Source organism: Haliotis rufescens, unplaced genomic scaffold (genome assembly GCF_023055435.1).
Source record: "Haliotis rufescens isolate VD_foot unplaced genomic scaffold, xgHalRufe1.0.p SCAF_1, whole genome shotgun sequence".
In the NCBI taxonomy this organism is placed as follows: domain Eukaryota; kingdom Metazoa; phylum Mollusca; class Gastropoda; order Lepetellida; family Haliotidae; genus Haliotis; species Haliotis rufescens.
This window is the reverse complement of record NW_025963779.1, coordinates 77,418,052-77,438,796: the sequence shown is the minus strand read 5'-3', so window position 1 is coordinate 77,438,796 and position 20,745 is coordinate 77,418,052. Positions and strand designations below refer to the sequence as shown.

General features: G+C 44.7%; 2 protein-coding genes across 3 annotated transcripts; one reads left to right on the top strand and one right to left on the bottom strand.

Moving 5' to 3' along the window:
• The first annotated feature begins 697 nt into the window (after nucleotides 1-697).
• On the top strand, nucleotides 698-2,616 carry LOC124147868 (MORN repeat-containing protein 2-like). Its single transcript, XM_046518679.2, has 4 exons — nucleotides 698-816; nucleotides 914-1,000; nucleotides 1,804-2,047; nucleotides 2,333-2,616. The coding sequence occupies exons 1-4, from the start codon at nucleotides 807-809 to the stop codon at nucleotides 2,436-2,438; spliced, it is 447 nt and encodes a 148-aa protein (XP_046374635.1). The 5' UTR covers nucleotides 698-806; the 3' UTR covers nucleotides 2,439-2,616.
• Nucleotides 2,617-4,486: 1,870 nt separating this feature from the next.
• Nucleotides 4,487-20,666, bottom strand: LOC124147867 (protein N-lysine methyltransferase METTL21D-like). 2 transcript variants are annotated; one of them, XM_046518678.2, is made up of 5 exons: nucleotides 20,394-20,666; nucleotides 19,709-19,892; nucleotides 11,480-11,599; nucleotides 7,739-7,890; nucleotides 4,487-5,259 (listed from the first exon to the last, which is right to left on the bottom strand). In XM_046518678.2, the coding sequence occupies exons 1-4, from the start codon at nucleotides 20,630-20,632 to the stop codon at nucleotides 7,771-7,773; spliced, it is 663 nt and encodes a 220-aa protein (XP_046374634.2). In that variant the 5' UTR covers nucleotides 20,633-20,666; the 3' UTR covers nucleotides 4,487-5,259; nucleotides 7,739-7,770. The 2 variants fall into 2 exon arrangements, with proteins under 2 accessions (XP_046374634.2, XP_046374633.2); XM_046518677.2 differs by having other exon boundaries at nucleotides 4,490-5,259; nucleotides 7,748-7,890.
• Between the last annotated feature and the right edge of the window lie 79 nt (nucleotides 20,667-20,745).

Genomic DNA, 20,745 nt, shown 5'->3' with positions numbered 1-20,745 from the left:
CGTACATATTTCAATACCCCTGAAAAGTTCCCACCTGAGTCGCCCGGCTAGAAAATGAACTTGAATAATTGTTTTAAAGACAATATACACCAGCTAGTACCATGTTTCATTAACAGTTTATGATGTAACGCGTATTTCCTTCTGGATAATAAAATGTTATCTTTTCTCACAATAAAGCATATCCCCAGTGCTTGGGTGAGTGAAATAATTTTCAATTGCATCGTTAGCACACAGCGATGGCTCCCGATCTCACAGGGATTGTAGTTCTCAAATCAATCTAAAAAATAGATTTTATACTGATGAGATTGTTCCCATGAACACCTTTTGTTACAAATATTACTTGAAAACACGAAACGTCCTTCTCTTCCTTTACTTAGTGTCATATTATTTATTTCACATGTTGTTCACATCTCAACACAAAGAATTGTCGAAGTCTAAAAATATACAGCGCTTGGTGATTGCAAAGATATAACAGTGTGCGTATTACAAATAGTATCAACATCGGTGACCTTAGCAAGATGACCTTGATAGGCAAAGTCAGGTGCGCCGCAGATTCGTACAGAAATGCAACGTATTGCTTTTGTGATAATTATGTTTCATAAACATCCACTAAGCATACTTGAGTAATAAATATGCATTTCATAACGATTTTATAACGTATGTATAGTAGATTGTAGTCTCTTTTTAAAAAGAAATATCTCTCTCACATTCTCGCGAGATCGTGTTGCTATGGAAATCAATTACAAATGGCTGCGCCCATTCAATAACAAAGCGACAACGAAGGATTCATTTTCAACTTGACAGTCATGCCAGGGGGTATGTGATGAAGATTTGTTTTCAAAGACTGTTTAAAGACACCATTTAATACTTCGACTAAGTTATGTTGTTTGATTATATTTGATTATAATTTCAGAAAAGAAAAAAGACAAGAAAAAGGCCGATGATGGACCTGAAGAAAAATTGAAAGGAGTGCACATGTTTGCCAATGGAGACAAATACGGTAAGTATTACATATATCTTTAAACAAACGATGTACTTAATTCTATACTGATACCTAGTGGGGAGGAAGTAATCACAACTGAACATCTTGCATCATATTGCTGTGAAATTGATCACAAAGGACATAGCAAGAAATGCCTTATGGCTTACAACAGTAGATAAAATGAATGTTGGATGTATTTAAACAAATTCTCTTTGAAAAAATGTTACCTTGTCACCTCTATTACTGACAAAAAAAAGAAAACATTCTGACATCAGTTGTACTGAGGAAAATACTTATATCTAGTTATATATTAATTACATACTTTTGGGAGTTTGTATAACAGCAACTTTATTTATCTTAGCAATTAGGGATTAAAATATCATGTCATTTTTTGTATCGAACAATCTTGAACATAATTTATCCGTTTCAAGGATGCTTACAAACACAACTTTATTTAAAAATATCACAGCATCTTTCATCAATCTGACAGATTAAGAGTCTCAATTTGTTAAAACCATACCTGTTCTCAAAGTTGTAACGACCAGCATCAATTTGGCCTTTCCTCCCATATTAAGCAGACACACAGTGATATAACTGAAATACTTTTCAGTATTTACTATTAACCATACTTACTCACTCTTTCATCAGGTCTTCAACAGTCATCCCATTTATATTAAGATGTAAACTCATGTATAGGATGTATATGCAGCTGTACAAATTAACCAAGAGCTTTTTGTAGCCCATCAGGATTCCATTAACATGATATGAACTGTGCTGGTGCCAAGCTGCATCCCTGCTATGATGAAACATTGTTGCTGCAGATGGAGAGTACAGCAAGACAGAGGCTGGTGCCCTGGAGAGGAGCGGGGAGGGGACACACACAACAGCAGATGGTGTGGTGTATGATGGACAGTGGGCAGGGGACAAGATGAATGGTCAGGGGAAGCTGACCCATCCATCTGGCAATGTTTATATTGGAGAGTTCAACAACAACCAGTTTCATGGAATAGGAAAATACGTTTGGCCAAATGGATCATTTTATGAAGGACAATTTGTTGAAAACAAGTAAGAAGCATAACAGTCAAATTTTGTTGTAATAATTCAATTTTGGCAACATTTTTTCATAGTGAATATAACGTCAGTATCATTTTCTGTGAGACAGAACTAGGACATTGCTTTCTTTCGCACATACTACTACTATTAATAGGGGCATTTCTGTTATTTGTTGATATATAGAAAGAAATGTCCACATCAAAACTTGAGTAGTATATTTCAAAAGTTTTCTGGAATGTATTGCGAGACCAGACTTCAATTCTGGATGTGGCTAAAATGTGAAACATTTTTCTTCAGGATGGAAGGAGACGGAAATTTTACTGATACAGAAAGTCAGACATGGACAGGAACGTTCCGATATCGTGCTGCACCTGGACTCCGCTTTAAGCTGAACATGGAATAGAGTTTGTTGTGTACCATCACATGTACAAAGATTTGAAATTCATGTGAATGTACTGTGAAGTCAGCATAACTTTACTTTCATCCACAAGTTTCATATACCTCATTTTGTGAATGTAAATAATTCTTTAGAATTCAAGATAATGTGTATGAAAAGTTTGTAAATAAATGTATTAGGTTAAGTATGTTTTGTTGTTTTGGGAAACTAAAGATGAAAGTATATGTTATAGTTGCCTTAAAAGTTTGACTTGTGTGGAACTTTGATTCTTCAAGAATAAGATGTCTTCCTTTGGTAATTGTTGTATCAGAAAAATAGTGTGAAATCTAGAAAAAAGTATATGTCTTAATGTTCTTAAGAACAGGAGATTTAATAGACAAATGGAACAATACATCAAATGAATGCAGGTTTAATAAATAAGATGCTACACTGACATGTAAACAGTAAAGATATAACCCCTCTACAACCTAGACCTGGCACTAAGGCCGCTAGCTAGCCTTGAGGTGAAATGATACATTCATTATGACATGAGGGGAAATGGGGTTTAGCGGCATGTTCAACATTATTGCACTTATATAGTTACTTGCATCTCTTGTGCGTGTGCTTGTACTAGTCCGACTTATGTCGGTTTTATAGTGCTAGCCCACTGAGTTAAGATGCTGCAGTTTAACTTGTATCCCCAACACAGACCAAGTATTCTGAGTCTGCGCGAACCAGTTCTTGTTTTATCCTCTTCATGCAGGGCTAAAAACATAGTCTTGGTTCTCAGGCACTGCCCACATCATCATAAAGTTCATTGCCGGTTTCACTTTTGTTTCCATTTTCAATTTTTTTTTGTGCATTGTGTTTAAGCATTAGGATTTATATATTTTTGTGAAAATGGAAATAAAAACAAAATGTTCGGCAGACTTTAAGATGATTTGACAAAGCATTTGGTCTGATTGATGTAAGATTGCACTGGCTTAAATACATATGTATTACAAGTTGTTCTCTTTGACTAGGGGGCACGGGTGGCCCAGTCGTCTAAGGCGCCGCGATTCGCTGTGCAGAGTTGCGTCCCTTGGGCACGCCAGAAACCTATGATTTTTGGTTCGAATCCCGGTTCGCCCCGATTATGTTTCTAGGTTTGTCAGCACCATACCCGTGCTCGTGGGTTTCACCGAACTGGTAAACATCTAAGACCTGCATCACTTCGGGCTTTCCTCCCACATTAAGCTGACATGCCGCGATATAACTGGAATACTGTTAAAAGCGGCGTTAAACCCAACTCACTCGCTCACTCACTCACTCATTTACTTATATATAATGGACATTCAAACAAATAGTGGAAAGAGTTTTCTATGAAGTTGCCGCAGGTGCAATTCAGGTCAGTTTTTATGCCTATTTTGTATAAGTCAGTTTCATTTTTTATGTAAAAGCCAGAGATTTGTACCACCCTCCATGGTTACAATGAGAGAAACAAATATGTTATGTGAAATCTAACTAAACAAGCTGAAAGCACACATCACATAAAAGAACCACAGATTCCTGTACACAAATTACAATGGTGGATGTTAACAATTTTTTCCAGTAGATCCAGCTTCTGGAACAGTAATCTTAATGACATAACAAAACAAGTCAGCTGTTACTGTGTGTAAGTAATCTCACCAACCATTGGGATTTGTTTGGTTTGCTTTCAACAGTTTTCAGTTACATAACAGCAAGGCAACTAATGCGTGAGGAGAGCCTCACTAACATGTGTATTAAACATTTGTAACTGGTCAACCTCATGAACATGGGCATGGTCTTAACAGGTGAGGTGAAATGGGTTTTTTATGTCGCATCCAAGATTATTGCACTTATATAGCGATGTGTGTGTGTGGCTGCTTGTGCTAGTCCAGACTGATGCCGATTTATAGTGCTAGCCCACTGAGATACCATGCCGCAGTTTAACATGAATACCCCACTCAGGCACAGTATACTGACTCCGAGCCGACCATTCCTTATTTTAGCCAGACAGGGTAACAACAAGTGCCATCTTTTAACGTCTTTTGGTATGAAGCGGCCGGGGATCGAATCCTGGACCTTCCGCTCTCTGGGCGGATGCTCTACTGCTAGACCACGGAGGCAGTTTATGGTACTAAAACCAAGGATTATAATATATTAGGGTAAATCTGGATTCAAACCAATGACAAGCAATTCCTGCCACAGGCAAGGGACACAACTCTTGAATTGCTGCACCATAAACCAGTTGGTCACCCACCAACCATGAGGTCATTATCAAAAAGTGCAATCTTTGCAACACTTTCACACTAAAGTTATCTCCCTTTCATGAATTTTGACTAGGCAGACATCTATATATAAATCATTCTTGTGCTGGCGTTATTTAATCTTTTATGGTAGTCAGCAAAACACCAGCTTTGTCACAACCACCTGCAAACAATCAGTCCCAACCAGGTAAAATAGTGGTAGACATCATGAACAACATATACTTTTGGGATGTAATGACACACAATCAACCAAGTCATTGGGTCTGACCGCCAAATCAAATTGTATTGCCTTGTTCAATTCAATAGAGTGTTGGGGACAGATCCTATTCCAGGTCCGCACAGGGGTGTGCTGGAATGGTTCACAGATGATGGTTTAGAATGTCAAGAACATCAGCATGTTCATATTCTAATGCCAATGAGCAGCTTTCCTCTTGTCAATGTCAGAGTCGAACATGCATGTATTGTTTCCTTTGCACACCAACAGCGTGTTTGAGTTGTAGGTTAGGAGATCAGCACTGACCATCATAATCAGAATAGAAGGTCATTCTTCCTGACATCCTCCTGTATCGTCCTAGTAGCTGTAGCAGGTCAACAGAAGAAATAACACATAGAATTATGGAGGAAGAAGAGTACTCATAGATTTATCTTAGTGTTCTCTGGTGCCAACAATGACCCAAGGTCCACAGGAAATGTCTTTATAAACTCCCAAATTAAACCTGGAAATACCTCAAAATTAAAATAAAAATCCATTCCTTTTCATTCTGTCAGCAAATGTTTCTTGATAATTATGTTCACTATGTCATCAGTTCATAATATCAAGTGTTCATTAACTTGTGCGAGGTATGCCCTCCTTGTATAGAACACAAAAGATAATACTTACATACCTTCTTTGTACAGAACACATAAGATTATACTTACATACCCTCCTTGTACAGAACACATAAGATAATACTTGCATACTCTCCTTGTACATAACACATAAGATAATACTTACATACCCTCCTTGTACAGAACATATAAGATAATACTTGCATACCCTCCTTGTACAGAACACATAAGATAATACTTACATACCTTCTTTGTACAGAACACATAAGATAATACTTACATACCTTCTTTGTACAGAACACATAAGATAATACTTACATACCCTCCTTGTACAGAACACATAAGATAATACTTACATACCCTCCTTGTACAGAACACATAAGATAATTCTTACATACCCTCCTTGTACAGAACACATAAGATAATACTTACATACCCTCCTTGTAAGAACACATAAGATAATTCTTACATACCCTCCTTGTAAGAACACATAAGATAATTCTTACATACCCTCCTTGTACAGAACACATAATATAATACTTACATACCTTCTTTGTACAGAACACATAAGATGATACTTGCATACTCTCCTAGTAAGAACACATAAGATAATACTTACATACCCTCCTTGTACAGAACACATAAGATAATACTTAAATAACTTCTTTGTACAGAACACATAAGATAATTCTTACATACCCTCCTTGTACAGAACACATAAGATAATACTTACATACCCTCCTTGTATAGAACACACGAGATAATACTTGCATGCCCTCCTTGTACAGAACACATACGATAATACTTGCATACCCTCCTTGTACAGAACACATAAGATAATATTTGCATACCCTCCTTGTACAGAACACATAAGATAATACTTACATATACTTGCATGCCCTCTTTGTATAGAACACATAAGATAATACATACATACCCTCCTTGTACAGAACACATAACATAATACTTACATACCTTCTTTGTGCAGAACACATAAGATAATACTTACATGCCCTCCTTGTACAGAACACATAAGATAATACTTACATACCTTCCTTGTACAGAACACATGAGATAATACTTGCATACTCTCCTTGTAAGAGCACATAAGATAATACTTTCATACCCTCCTTGTACAGAACACATAAGATAATACTAACATACCCTCCTTGTACAGAACACATAAGATAATACTTACATACCTTCTTTGTACAGAACACATAAGATAATACTTACATACCTTCTTTGTACAGAACACATAAGATAATACTTACATACCTTCTTTGTACAGAACACATAAGATAATACTTACATACCCTCCTTGTACAGACCACATAAGATAATACTTACATACCCTCCTTGTACAGAACACATAAGATAATACTTACATACCTTCTTTGTACAGAACACATAAGATAATACTTACATACCCTCCTTGTACAGAACACATAAGATAATACTTACATACCCTCCTTGTACAGAACATATAAGATAACACTTACATACCTTCTTTGTACAGAACACATAAGATAATACTTACATACATTCTTTGTACAGAACACATAAGATAATACTTGCATACTCTCCTTGTAAGAACACATAAAATAATTCTTACATACCCTCCTTGTACAGAACACATAAGATAATACTTACATACCTTCTTTGTACAGAACACATAAGATAATACTTGCATACTCTCCTTGTACAGAACACATAAGATAATACTTGCATACTCTCCTTGTACAGAACACATAAGATAATACTTACATAACCTCCTTGTACAGAACACATAAGATAATACTTACATACCTTCTTTGTACAGAACACATAAGATAATACTTACATACCCTCCTTGTACAGAACACATAAGATAATACTTACATAACCTCCTCGTACAGAACACATAAGATAATACTTACATACCTTCTTTGTACAGAACACATAAGATAATACTTACATACCCTCCTTGTACAGAACACATAAGATAATACTTGCATGCCCTCCTTGTACAGAACACATAAGATAATACTTACATACCCTCCTTGTACAGAACATATAAGATAATACTTGGATACCCTCTTTGTACAGAACACATAAGATACACACATATAAAACACACATAGCCTGCTCGAGAGTCAATATGACACTAGTATTTAGTCCCAGCACAAGAATAAGGAGTCTGTCTTATGCTAAAAATAATTTCCTGAGATTCCATTAGTCTGTTGTTACCATGGATACCTTGTTTTCTCTCTGCCAGGACATCATGTTGCATCAGCAATCTGCTTCTTGGTGAACTTGAGGATGTGAATGTCCTCACTTCGGAAATGAAGATCTTGGTTTTCTTGAGGGATCTTTGACACATCAAATGATTCCCTGATCAGCTGCAACACAGGTGGAGGACATGCAACAAACTGCACAGTTAGGGAATAAACTGCATCTTGTACATACTGATATACACAAGTGAAGAACTCCAATGGAATCATATATATGGCTGCCATATTGGACACTGACTTGTCACTGGAACCACAGTCTTCAAGGGCTACCTGACCCAGTACAGTACCATGGATCATATATATATGGCTGCCATATTGGACGCTGACTTGGGACTGGAACCACAGCCTCCAAGGGCTACCTGACCCAGTACAGTACCATGGATCATATATATGGCTGCCATATTGGACACTGACTTGGGACTGGAACCACAGCCTCCAAGGGCTACCTGACCCAGTACAGTACCATGGATCATATATATGGCTGCCATATTGGACACTGACTTGGGACTGGAACCACAGCCTACAAGGGCTACCTGACCCAGTACAGTACCATGGATCATATACATGTATATGGCTGCCATATTGGACGCTGGCTTGGCACCAGGAACCACAGCCTCCAAGGGCTACCTGACCCAGTACAGTACCATGGATCATATATATGGCTGCCATATTGGACACTGACTTGGGACTGGAACCACAGCCTCCAAGGGCTACCTGACCCAGTACAGTACCATGGATCATATATATGGCTGCCATATTGGACACTGACTTGGAACTGGAACCACAGCCTACAAGGGCTACCTGACCCAGTACAGTACCATGGATCATATACATGTATATGGCTGCCATATTGGACGCTGGCTTGGCACTGGAACCACAGCCTCCAAGGGCTATCTGACCCAGTACAGTACCATGGATCATATATATGGCTGCCATATTGGACACTGACTTGGGACTGGAACCACAGCCTCCAAGGGCTATCTGACCCAGTACAGTACCATGGATCATATATATGGCTGCCATATTGGACACTGACTTGGGACTGGAACCACAGCCTACAAGGGCTACCTGACCCAGTACAGTACCATGGATCATATACATGTACATGGCTGCCATATTGGACGCTGGCTTGGCACTGGAACCACAGCCTCCAAGGGCTATCTGACCCAGTACAGTACCATGGATCATATATATGGCTGCCATATTGGACGCTGGCTTGGCACCAGGAACCACAGCCTACAAGGGCTACCTGACCCAGTACAGTACCATGGATCATATACATGTATATGGCTGCCATATTGGAAGCTGGCTTGGCACCAGGAACCACAGTCTTCAAGGGCTACCTGACCCAGTACAGTACCATGGATCATATATATATGGCTGTCATATTGGACGCTGGCTTGGCACCAGGAACCACAGCCTACAAGGGCTATCTGACCCAGTACAGTACCATGGATCATATACATGTATATGGCTGCCATATTGGAAGCTGGCTTGGCACCAGGAACCACAGCCTACAAGGGCTACCTGACCCTGTACAGTACCATGGATCATATACATGTATATGGCTGCCATATTGGAAGCTGGCTTGGCACCAGGAACCACAGTCTTCAAGGGCTACCTGACCCAGTACAGTACCATGGATCATATATATATGGCTGTCATATTGGACGCTGGCTTGGCACCAGGAACCACAGCCTACAAGGGCTATCTGACCCAGTACAGTACCATGGATCATATACATGTATATGGCTGTCATATTGGAAGCTGGCTTGGCACCAGGAACCACAGTCTTCAAGGGCTACCTGACCCAGTACAGTACCATGGATCATATATATATGGCTGCCATATTGGACGCTGGCTTGGCACTGGAACCACAGCCTCCAAGGGCTACCTGACCCAGTACAGTACCATGGATCATATATATGGCTGCCATATTGGACACTGACTTGGGACTGGAACCACAGCCTCCAAGGGCTATCTGACCCAGTACAGTACCATGGATCATATACATGTATATGGCTGTCATATTGGACGCTGGCTTGGCACCAGGAACCACAGTCTTCAAGGGCTATCTGACCCAGTACAGTACCATGGATCATTTATATATGGCTGCCATATTGGACGCTGACTTGGCACCAGGAACCACAGCCTCCAAGGGCTACCTGACCCAGTACAGTACCATGGATCATATACATGTATATGGCTGCCATATTGGACGCTGACTTGGGACTGGAACCACAGCCTCCAAGGGCTACCTGACCCAGTACAGTACCATGGATCATATACATGTATATGGCTGCCATATTGGACGCTGGCTTGGCACTGGAACCACAGCCTCCAAGGGCTATCTGACCCAGTACAGTACCATGGATCATATATATATGGCTGCCATATTGGACGCTGGCTTGGCACCAGGAACCACAGCCTACAAGGGCTACCTGACCCAGTACAGTACCATGGATCATATACATGTATATGGCTGCCATATTGGACGCTGACTTGGGACTGGAACCACAGCCTCCAAGGGCTACCTGACCCAGTACAGTACCATGGATCATATACATGTATATGGCCGCCATATTGGACGCTGACTTGGGACTGGAACCACAGCCTCCAAGGGCTACCTGACCCAGTACAGTACCATGGATCATATACATGTATATGGCTGCCATATTGGACGCTGGCTTGGCACTGGAACCACAGCCTCCAAGGGCTATCTGACCCAGTACAGAACCATGGATCATATATATGGCTGCCATATTGGACACTGACTTGGGACTGGAACCACAGCCTCCAAGGGCTATCTGACCCAGTACAGTACCATGGATCATATATATGGCTGCCATATTGGACGCTGGCTTGGCACCAGGAACCACAGCCTACAAGGGCTACCTGACCCAGTACAGTACCATGGATCATATACATGTATATGGCTGTCATATTGGAAGCTGGCTTGGCACCAGGAACCACAGTCTTCAAGGGCTACCTGACCCAGTACAGTACCATGGATCATATATATATGGCTGCCATATTGGACGCTGGCTTGGCACTGGAACCACAGCCTCCAAGGGCTACCTGACCCAGTACAGTACCATGGATCATATATATGGCTGCCATATTGGACACTGACTTGGCACTGGAACCACAGCCTCCAAGGGCTATCTGACCCTGTACAGTACCATGGATCATATACATGTATATGGCTGTCATATTGGACGCTGGCTTGGCACCAGGAACCACAGTCTTCAAGGGCTATCTGACCCAGTACAGTACCATGGATCATATATATGGCTGCCATATTGGACGCTGACTTGGCACCAGGAACCACAGCCTCCAAGGGCTACCTGACCCAGTACAGTACCATGGATCATATACATGTATATGGCTGCCATATTGGACGCTGACTTGGGACTGGAACCACAGCCTCCAAGGGCTACCTGACCCAGTACAGTACCATCTAGAAACGCATACAAAAGCAAGTCTAGCCAGCTCAAGCTAGCTCTATTCCTCATCAGCATAGGATATTTTTTATATATTTTTAGAGTCAAGAAGGATATTTCAGAGACTAAATGTCTACAACTAAGCATGGCATGCACACAAATTCTGTGTTTAACTTTTTTTCAACCATGCATGGCACCCATACAAATTCCCACTGTATTACTTTCATCAACCCATAAACGGGATGCATACTAACCTGGAAGAATTTTTTCTCCAGCTCTGGCTTATTGCCAGTGTCCCTCTGCTCATAGCAACACAACACTGTAGTTTCCATGTCACTCAGCTCAGTGATAGTTGACACCAGGGGCTCCAGGGACTTTAACACAAGCAATACATTTAGCATATCGTAGCAACTGTTTGTATTTCAGTTTAACACTGCACTCAGCAATATTCAAGCTATTTGACGGCGGTCCGTAAATAATCGAGCCTGGACCAGACAATCCAGTGATTGACATCATGAGTATCGATCCACGCTATTGGAATAAGATGACATGCATTAACCAAGTCGGCAAGTTTGACCACCAAATCCTGTTAGTCGCCTCTTATGACAAGCGTGGGTTGCAGAAGACCAATTTTAACCTGGAATCTTCGTGGGACTCTTATGTGTGTGCAAAACAATGACTGAGAGCTGTATCCCCACATCCCACACTGGCAGGTGAAGGTGACACACAGTCAGCCAAGTCCCCCACATCCCATACTGGCAGGTGAAGGTGACACACGGTCAGCCAAGTCCCCCACATCCCACACTGGCAGGTGAAGGTGACACACAATCAGCCAAGTCCCCCACATCCCACACTGGCAGGTGAAGGTGACACACAATCAGCCAAGTCCCCCACATCCCACACTGGCAGGTGAAGGTGACACACTATCAGCCAAGTCCCCCACATCCCACACTGGCAGGTGAAGGTGACACACAATCAGCCAAGTCCCCCACATCCCACACTGGCAGGTGAAGGTGACACACAATCAGCCAAGTCCCACACATCCCACACTGGCAGGTGAAGGTGACACACAATCAGCCAAGTCCCCCACATCCCCCACTGGCAGGTGAAGGTGACACACAATCAGCCAAGTCCCCCACTGGCAGGTGAAGGTGACACACAATCAGTCAAGTCCCCCACATCCCACACTGGCAGGTGAAGGTGACACACAAACAGCCAAGTCCCACACATCCCACACTGGCAGGTGAAGGTGACACACAATCAGCCAAGTCCCCCACATCCCACACTGGCAGGTGAAGGTGACACACTATCAGCCAAGTCCCCCACATCCCACACTGGCAGGTGAAGGTGACACACAATCAGCCAAGTCCCCCACATCCCCCACTGGCTGGTGAAGGTGACACACAATCAGCCAAGTCCCCCACTGGCAGGTGAAGGTGACACACGATCAGCCAAGTCCCACACTGGCAGGTGAAGGTGACACACTATCAGCCAAGTCCCACACATCCCACACTGGCAGGTGAAGGTGACACACGATCAGCCAAGTCCCACACTGGCAGGTGAAGGTGACACACAATCAGCCAAGTCCCCCACATCCCCCACTGGCAGGTGAAGGTGACACACAATCAGCCAAGTCCCCCACTGGCAGGTGAAGGTGACACACAATCAGCCAAGTCCCCCACATCCCACACTGGCAGGTGAAGGTGACACACAATCAGCCAAGTCACCCACATCCCACACTGGCAGGTGAAGGTGACACACGATCAGCCAAGTCCCCCACATCCCCCACTGGCAGGTGAAGGTGACACACAATCAGCCAAGTCCCACACATCCCCCACTGGCAGGTGAAGGTGACACACAATCAGCCAAGTCCCACACATCCCACACTGGCAGGTGAAGGTGACACACAATCAGCCAAGTCACCCACTGGCAGGTGAAGGTGACACACAATCAGCCAAGTCACCCACATCCCACACTGGCAGGTGAAGGTGACACACAATCAGCCAAGTCCCCCTCATCCCACACTGGCAGGTGAAGGTGACACACTATCAGCCAAGTCCCCCACTGGCAGGTGAAGGTGACACACAATCAGCCAAGTCCCCCACATCCCACACTGGCAGGTGAAGGTGACACACAATCAGCCAAGTCCCCCACATCCCACACTGGCAGGTGAAGGTGACACACAATCAGCCAAGTCCCCCACATCCCCCACTGGCAGGTGAAGGTGACACACAATCAGCCAAGTCCCCCACATCCCACACTGGCAGGTGAAGGTGACACACAATCAGCCAAGTCCCCCACATCCCACACTGGCAGGTGAAGGTGACACACAATCAGCCAAGTCCCACACTGGCAGGTGAAGGTGACACACAATCAGCCAAGTCACCCACATCCCACACTGGCAGGTGAAGGTGACACACAATCAGCCAAGTCCCCCACTGGCAGGTGAAGGTGACACACAATCAGCCAAGTCCCCCACATCCCACACTGGCAGGTGAAGGTGACACACAATCAGCCAAGTCCCCCACATCCCCTACTGGCAGGTGAAGGTGACACACAATCAGCCAAGTCCCACACATCCCACACTGGCAGGTGAAGGTGACACACAATCAGCCAAGTCCCCCACTGGCAGGTGAAGGTGACACACAATCAGCCAAGTCCCCCACATCCCACACTGGCAGTTGATGGTGACACACGATCAGCCAAGACCCCCACATCCCACACTGGCAGGTGAAGGTGACACACAATCAGCCAAGTCCCCCACATCCCACACTGGCAGGTGAAGGTGACACACGATCAGCCAAGTCCCTCACTGGCAGGTGAAGGTGACACACAATCAGCCAAGTCCCCCACTGGCAGGTGAAGGTGACACACAATCAGCCAAGTCCCCCACATCCCACACTGGCAGGTGAAGGTGACACACTATCAGCCAAGTCCCACACATCCCACACTGGCAGGTGAAGGTGACACACAATCAGCCAAGTCCCCCACTGGCAGGTGAAGGTGACACACAATCAGCCAAGTCCCCCACATCCCCCACTGGCAGGTGAAGGTGACACACAATCAGCCAAGTCCCCCACTGGCAGGTGAAGGTGACACACAATCAGCCAAGTCCCCCACATCCCACACTGGCAGGTGAAGGTGACACACAATCAGCCAAGTCCCCAACATCCCACACTGGCAGGTGAAGGTGACACACGATCAGCCAAGTCCCACACATCCCACACTGGCAGGTGAAGGTGACACACAATCAGCCAAGTCCCCCACTGGCAGGTGAAGGTGACACACAATCAGCCAAGTCCCACACATCCCACACTGGCAGGTGAAGGTGACACACAATCAGCCAAGTCCCCCACATCCCACACTGGCAGGTGAAGGTGACACACAATCAGCCAAGTCCCCCACATCCCACACTGGCAGGTGAAGGTGACACACAGTCAGCCAAGTCCCCCACTGGCAGGTGAAGGTGACACACGATCAGCCAAGTCCCCCACATCCCACACTGGCAGGTGAAGGTGACACACAATCAGCCAAGTCCCCCACTGGCAGGTGAAGGTGACACACAATCAGCCAAGTCCCCCACATCCCACACTGGCAGGTGAAGGTGACACACAATCAGCCAAGTCCCCCACTGGCAGGTGAAGGTGACACACAATCAGCCAAGTCCCCCACTGGCTGGTGAAGGTGACACACAATCAGCCAAGTCCCCCACATCCCACACTGGCAGGTGAAGGTGACACACAATCAGCCAAGTCCCCCACTGGCAGGTGAAGGTGACACACGATCAGCCAAGTCCCCCACATCCCACACTGGCAGGTGAAGGTGACACACTATCAGCCAAGTCCCACACATCCCACACTGGCAGGTGAAGGTGACACACAATCAGCCAAGTCCCCCACATCCCACACTGGCAGGTGAAGGTGACATACAATCAGCCAAGTCCCACACTGGCAGGTGAAGGTGACACACTATCAGCCAAGTCCCACACATCCCACACTGGCAGGTGAAGGTGACACACGATCAGCCAAGTCCCACACTGGCAGGTGAAGGTGACACACAATCAGCCAAGTCCCCCACATCCCCCACTGGCAGGTGAAGGTGACACACAATCAGCCAAGTCCCCCACTGGCAGGTGAAGGTGACACACAATCAGCCAAGTCCCCCACATCCCCCACTGGCAGGTGAAGGTGACACACAATCAGCCAAGTCACCCACATCCCACACTGGCAGGTGAAGGTGACACACGATCAGCCAAGTCCCCCACATCCCCCACTGGCAGGTGAAGGTGACACACAATCAGCCAAGTCCCCCACATCCCCCACTGGCAGGTGAAGGTGACACACAATCAGCCAAGTCCCACACATCCCACACTGGCAGGTGAAGGTGACACACAATCAGCCAAGTCACCCACTGGCAGGTGAAGGTGACACACAATCAGCCAAGTCCCACACATCCCACACTGGCAGGTGAAGGTGACACACGATCAGCCAAGTCCCACACATCCCACACTGGCAGGTGAAGGTGACACACAATCAGCCAAGTCCCCCACATCCCACACTGGCAGGTGAAGGTGACACACAATCAGCCAAGTCCCCCACATCCCACACTGGCAGGTGAAGGTGACACACAATCAGCCAAGTCCCACACATCCCACACTGGCAGGTGAAGGTGACACACAATCAGCCAAGTCCCCCACATCCCCCACTGGCAGGTGAAGGTGACACACAATCAGCCAAGTCCCCCTCATCCCACACTGGCAGGTGAAGGTGACACACTATCAGCCAAGTCCCCCACTGGCAGGTGAAGGTGACATACAATCAGCCAAGTCCCCCACATCCCCCACTGGCAGGTGAAGGTGACACACAATCAGCCAAGTCCCCCACATCCCACACTGGCAGGTGAAGGTGACACACAATCAGCCAAGTCCCCCTCATCCCACACTGGCAGGTGAAGGTGACACACAATCAGCCAAGTCACCCACTGGCAGGTGAAGGTGACACACAATCAGCCAAGTCCCCCACATCCCACACTGGCAGGTGAAGGTGACACACAATCAGCCAAGTCCCACACTGGCAGGTGAAGGTGACACACAATCAGCCAAGTCACCCACATCCCACACTGGCAGGTGAAGGTGACACACAATCAGCCAAGTCCCCCACTGGCAGGTGAAGGTGACACACAATCAGCCAAGTCCCCCACATCCCACACTGGCAGGTGAAGGTGACACACAATCAGCCAAGTCCCCCACATCCCACACTGGCAGGTGAAGGTGACACACTATCAGCCAAGTCCCCCACTGGCAGGTGAAGGTGACATACAATCAGCCAAGTCCCCCACATCCCACACTGGCAGGTGAAGGTGACACACAATCAGCCAAGTCCCCCACATCCCACACTGGCAGGTGAAGGTGACACACAATCAGCCAAGTCCCCCTCATCCCACACTGGCAGGTGAAGGTGACACACAATCAGCCAAGTCCCCCACTGGCAGGTGAAGGTGACACACAATCAGCCAAGTCCCCCACATCCCACACTGGCAGGTGAAGGTGACACACAATCAGCCAAGTCCCACACATCCCACACTGGCAAGTGAAGGTGACACACAATCAGCCAAGTCCCACACTGGCAGGTGAAGGTGACACACAATCAGCCAAGTCACCCACATCCCACACTGGCAGGTGAAGGTGACACACAATCAGCCAAGTCCCCCACTGGCAGGTGAAGGTGACACACAATCAGCCAAGTCCCCCACATCCCACACTGGCAGGTGAAGGTGACACACAATCAGCCAAGTCCCCCACATCCCACACTGGCAGGTGAAGGTGACACACAATCAGCCAAGTCCCCCACATCCCACACTGGCAGGTGAAGGTGACACACAATCAGCCAAGTCCCCCACATCCCACACTGGCAGGTGAAGGTGACACACAATCAGCCGAGTCCCCCACATCCCACACTGGCAGGTGAAGGTGACACACTATCAGCCAAGTCCCACACATCCCACACTGGCAAGTGAAGGTGACACACAATCAGCCAAGTCCCACACTGGCAGGTGAAGGTGACACACTATCAGCCAAGTCCCACACTGGCAAGTGAAGGTGACACACAATCAGCCAAGTCCCACACTGGCAGGTGAAGGTGACACACAATCAGCCAAGTCCCACACTGGCAAGTGAAGGTGACACACAATCAGCCAAGTCCCACACTGGCAGGTGAAGGTGACACACTATCAGCCAAGTCCCACACATCCCACACTGGCAAGTGAAGGTGACACACAATCAGCCAAGTCCCACACTGGCAGGTGAAGGTGACACACAATCAGCCAAGTCCCACACATCCCACACTGGCAGGTGAAGGTGACACACAATCAGCCAAGTCCCACACTGGCAGGTGAAGGTGACACACTATCAGCCAAGTCCCACACATCCCACACTAGCAGGTGAAGGTGACACACAATCAGCCAAGTCCCACACTGGCAGGTGAAGGTGACACACTATCAGCCAAGTCCCACACATCCCACACTGGCAGATGAAGGTGACACACAATCAGCCAAGTCACATAACCTGGCCATCTGATCTCCAGTTCAGTCATCTCTTACCACAACCCACAGGTACAGGGAGCCTATGACCCAGAACCCTCACAGTATTATTCATGATTACTGGAGCAGGTATACATAAATATCTCGGCCTTATTTGCATGATTAGTAAAAGAAGAACTTAAATGGAATTAAACTTGTGGTTCAAGCAACTTTGAATCTTCAATGAAAACCTGCTTATCTTCCAACACGGATCCCACAGGAGATATCACTTCCATGAAATTGTATCACAGCGCTTTGCAGAACATTGTGCATCATTGTTGCTATGATGTCACAATCAAATGACATCACTAATCTCTCTGCCACTCAAGCTGTTTTGATTACTATTTACACTCAGGACACTGGTTATTACTGTTTACAAACTGAAAAAAATTAGAAGAATGATTGAGGAAGATAAATACTAAATAGAATCTCACCCATGTGTCTATTGATGTCAAATATCTCGACTTGTGTTGACATGGTTTATATTAAGAGACAGGTGAGATTCTCTTTTAGTCCGGGGGGCACGGGTGGCCCAGTCGTCTAAGGCACAGCGATTAGCTGTGCAGAGTTGCGTCCCTTGGGCACGCTAGAAACCTATGATTGTGGGTTTGAATCCCAGGTCGCCCGATTATGTTTCTAGGTTTGTGAGCACCATACCCGTGCTCTTGGGTTTCACCGAAGTGGTAAACGTCTGAGACCTCCATCACTGCGGGCTTTCCTCCCACATTAAGCTGACACGCTGTTATATAACTGGAATACTGTTAAAACTAAAAGCGGCGTTAAACCCAACTCACTCACTCATTCACTCTATTAGTCCTGATCCTATATACCCTGTGACATTTATGATTAAACCAGAACATTACCGGTGCCCATGACTCATTGATATTAATCCAGACAATGTCACTTGGAACAGTTCTTTCCAGAATTTCACTATATCACAGTGTTCAAAAGTAAGAATGAAAGTCAAGGGTCCTGTCATAACTCTGACGTCAAAGGTCCCTTCATTCAATATATAGGTGTAAACCTCACAGACCACAGAACCTTGCTTACTCATGTTAACTTTGAATGCTGACAGTGATAGAAACTAACACTCTTAGTCCACCAGTCCTTATAATAACATATAGCAAAACCTTTAAACAGGGCAAATTTCTACTTGACCTTATAACACCTTTAGTATTGGGCAGTTTGGCAAGGCCTATAGGACTAGTTCCAGTTTCTACCACTGACTTATGGAACATGACCATGATTATTGTCTGTTCTAAATTAGCAGTAACTGGTTAACCTTGTTTCCATCATGACTATGGTTACTAAGTTTGGAGACACTGTATCATAATGTCTCAATAAAGACTGGACATGGATGCAGACAAGAGAGACTCCCTTAATTTCAATCAAGGTATCTCAAAGATCTATTTCAGGCTCGCTGACTTGGTTGATTAATGTCATCGATCCCCATGGCGTGGATTGATGCTCAATCATTGGATTGTCTTGTCCAGACTTATTTATAGATTGCCGTCATATAGCTGGAATATTTCTAAAAATTAGAAATAGGGGGCTCTTATTAGAATATTATTTTGGTGAAAAAAACAGAGTTGAAAGATAAATTTCGTGGTTTATGCTGACAGCCTGAAATGTTTATATACGACAGATATATTTTTCCAGAATTTAATTGCCCATAATTAAGGGTGCATATAACACACGAGTGCGTATTATACGTGAATAAATAAGTCTTTTGTACATTGATCCATCGGAAAGCGTGCTAATTGGGATTGTTCACTAGCCAATATATTAGCAAATATCGCTGTGGGCACTTATTAGAGTGGGGTGCTTATTACGTCGAATACAGTATATTGATTCTTTCATTAAGTGATAATACAACAATACAACACAGAGTTTATAATGACAAATACCTCTTCGTAATAAATGCAATCTGCAATGATGATGAAATCAATGTGGTCAAACTTTGTTGACTTGTCTTGACCCCACGTCAGAGTACATGCCTCAGCTGATCCGCTGATGATGTGAGTATTCTCCTTGATATTCAATTCCATCAGAGGAACAAACTCGGGTAAATCTGTGATGATCACATCCGCTCTGAAGACAAAAACATAAAGACTGTTTAAGATCTTTGACTGTCATAAAGTGGTAGTTCATACTTATAGAGATACAAGATTGATCATGTCTATTAAATACACAGATTTTGAAAAACATTTTGTATCTCTAACAAATAGGATAGTTAAATGTTTGACATTTCTTTTGGTTAAAAGTCATAAACATTTCACTTCCGGAAACTGGCAAATTAAAAAACATCCCATACGACCAGCCTTTGAATCAGGAATGCTTTGACCAGCAAACTGCCCAATTCATCATTGATATGATACAGTGGGTGATGTAAATAGTGTGGTTTTAAATATTTTACCAGCGCTTCAAACTGATCATTCGATAATACAAATGGTTACCTCCCTTAGTCGTATGGCCAATCATTAGCTGATGGTGTTCAGGTTGTCGTAAGACATGTACTTCTGTCTCACATTGACACTGGTAACAGTGCTCTAGTACTGACATCATCACACATATCTGTCAAGTCATACACACCCATAACTTGCTGCAAACAATCCTACAACACCCGTCCCTGCACCTAGTTCGACGACTTTCTTTCCCATCCACGATTTGCCACCGTCAAAGTCATGTGTTTCTAAATATTTACTGAGAACGATAGCTGCATCCCAGACCACACAACCGACATCGCCGATTTCTGACTGGCTTATTTTCACTATCTCATCGTCATTACGCTCTAATTCACGTGTAAAAAGTTTATCTAAGGGCGCAGCCATGTTTATAACTTTATTAGATACGATGGTTAACTATTAACAATTAAATGGAACTGTTGGTATTATCTTTCTGAAAACGTACAAATATAAATTGTCAAAATAACAAAAATACATAC

Excerpts from the sequence above, each read along its gene's own strand:
- LOC124147867 (XM_046518678.2), bottom strand. The coding sequence starts at position 20,632 with ATGGCTGCGCCCTTAGATAAACTTTTTACACGTGAATTAGAGCGTAAT. Across the intron at positions 19,893-20,393 it reads TTGTTTGCAGCAAGTTATGG|AGCGGATGTGATCATCACAG; the intron begins GTGTGTATGACT and ends TTTTGTCTTCAG. Across the intron at positions 7,891-11,479 it reads TGGAGAAAAAATTCTTCCAG|CTGATCAGGGAATCATTTGA; the intron begins GTTAGTATGCAT and ends CCTGTGTTGCAG.
- LOC124147868 (XM_046518679.2), top strand. Across the intron at positions 1,001-1,803 it reads TGCCAATGGAGACAAATACG|ATGGAGAGTACAGCAAGACA; the intron begins GTAAGTATTACA and ends TTGTTGCTGCAG. Across the intron at positions 2,048-2,332 it reads GGACAATTTGTTGAAAACAA|GATGGAAGGAGACGGAAATT; the intron begins GTAAGAAGCATA and ends ATTTTTCTTCAG.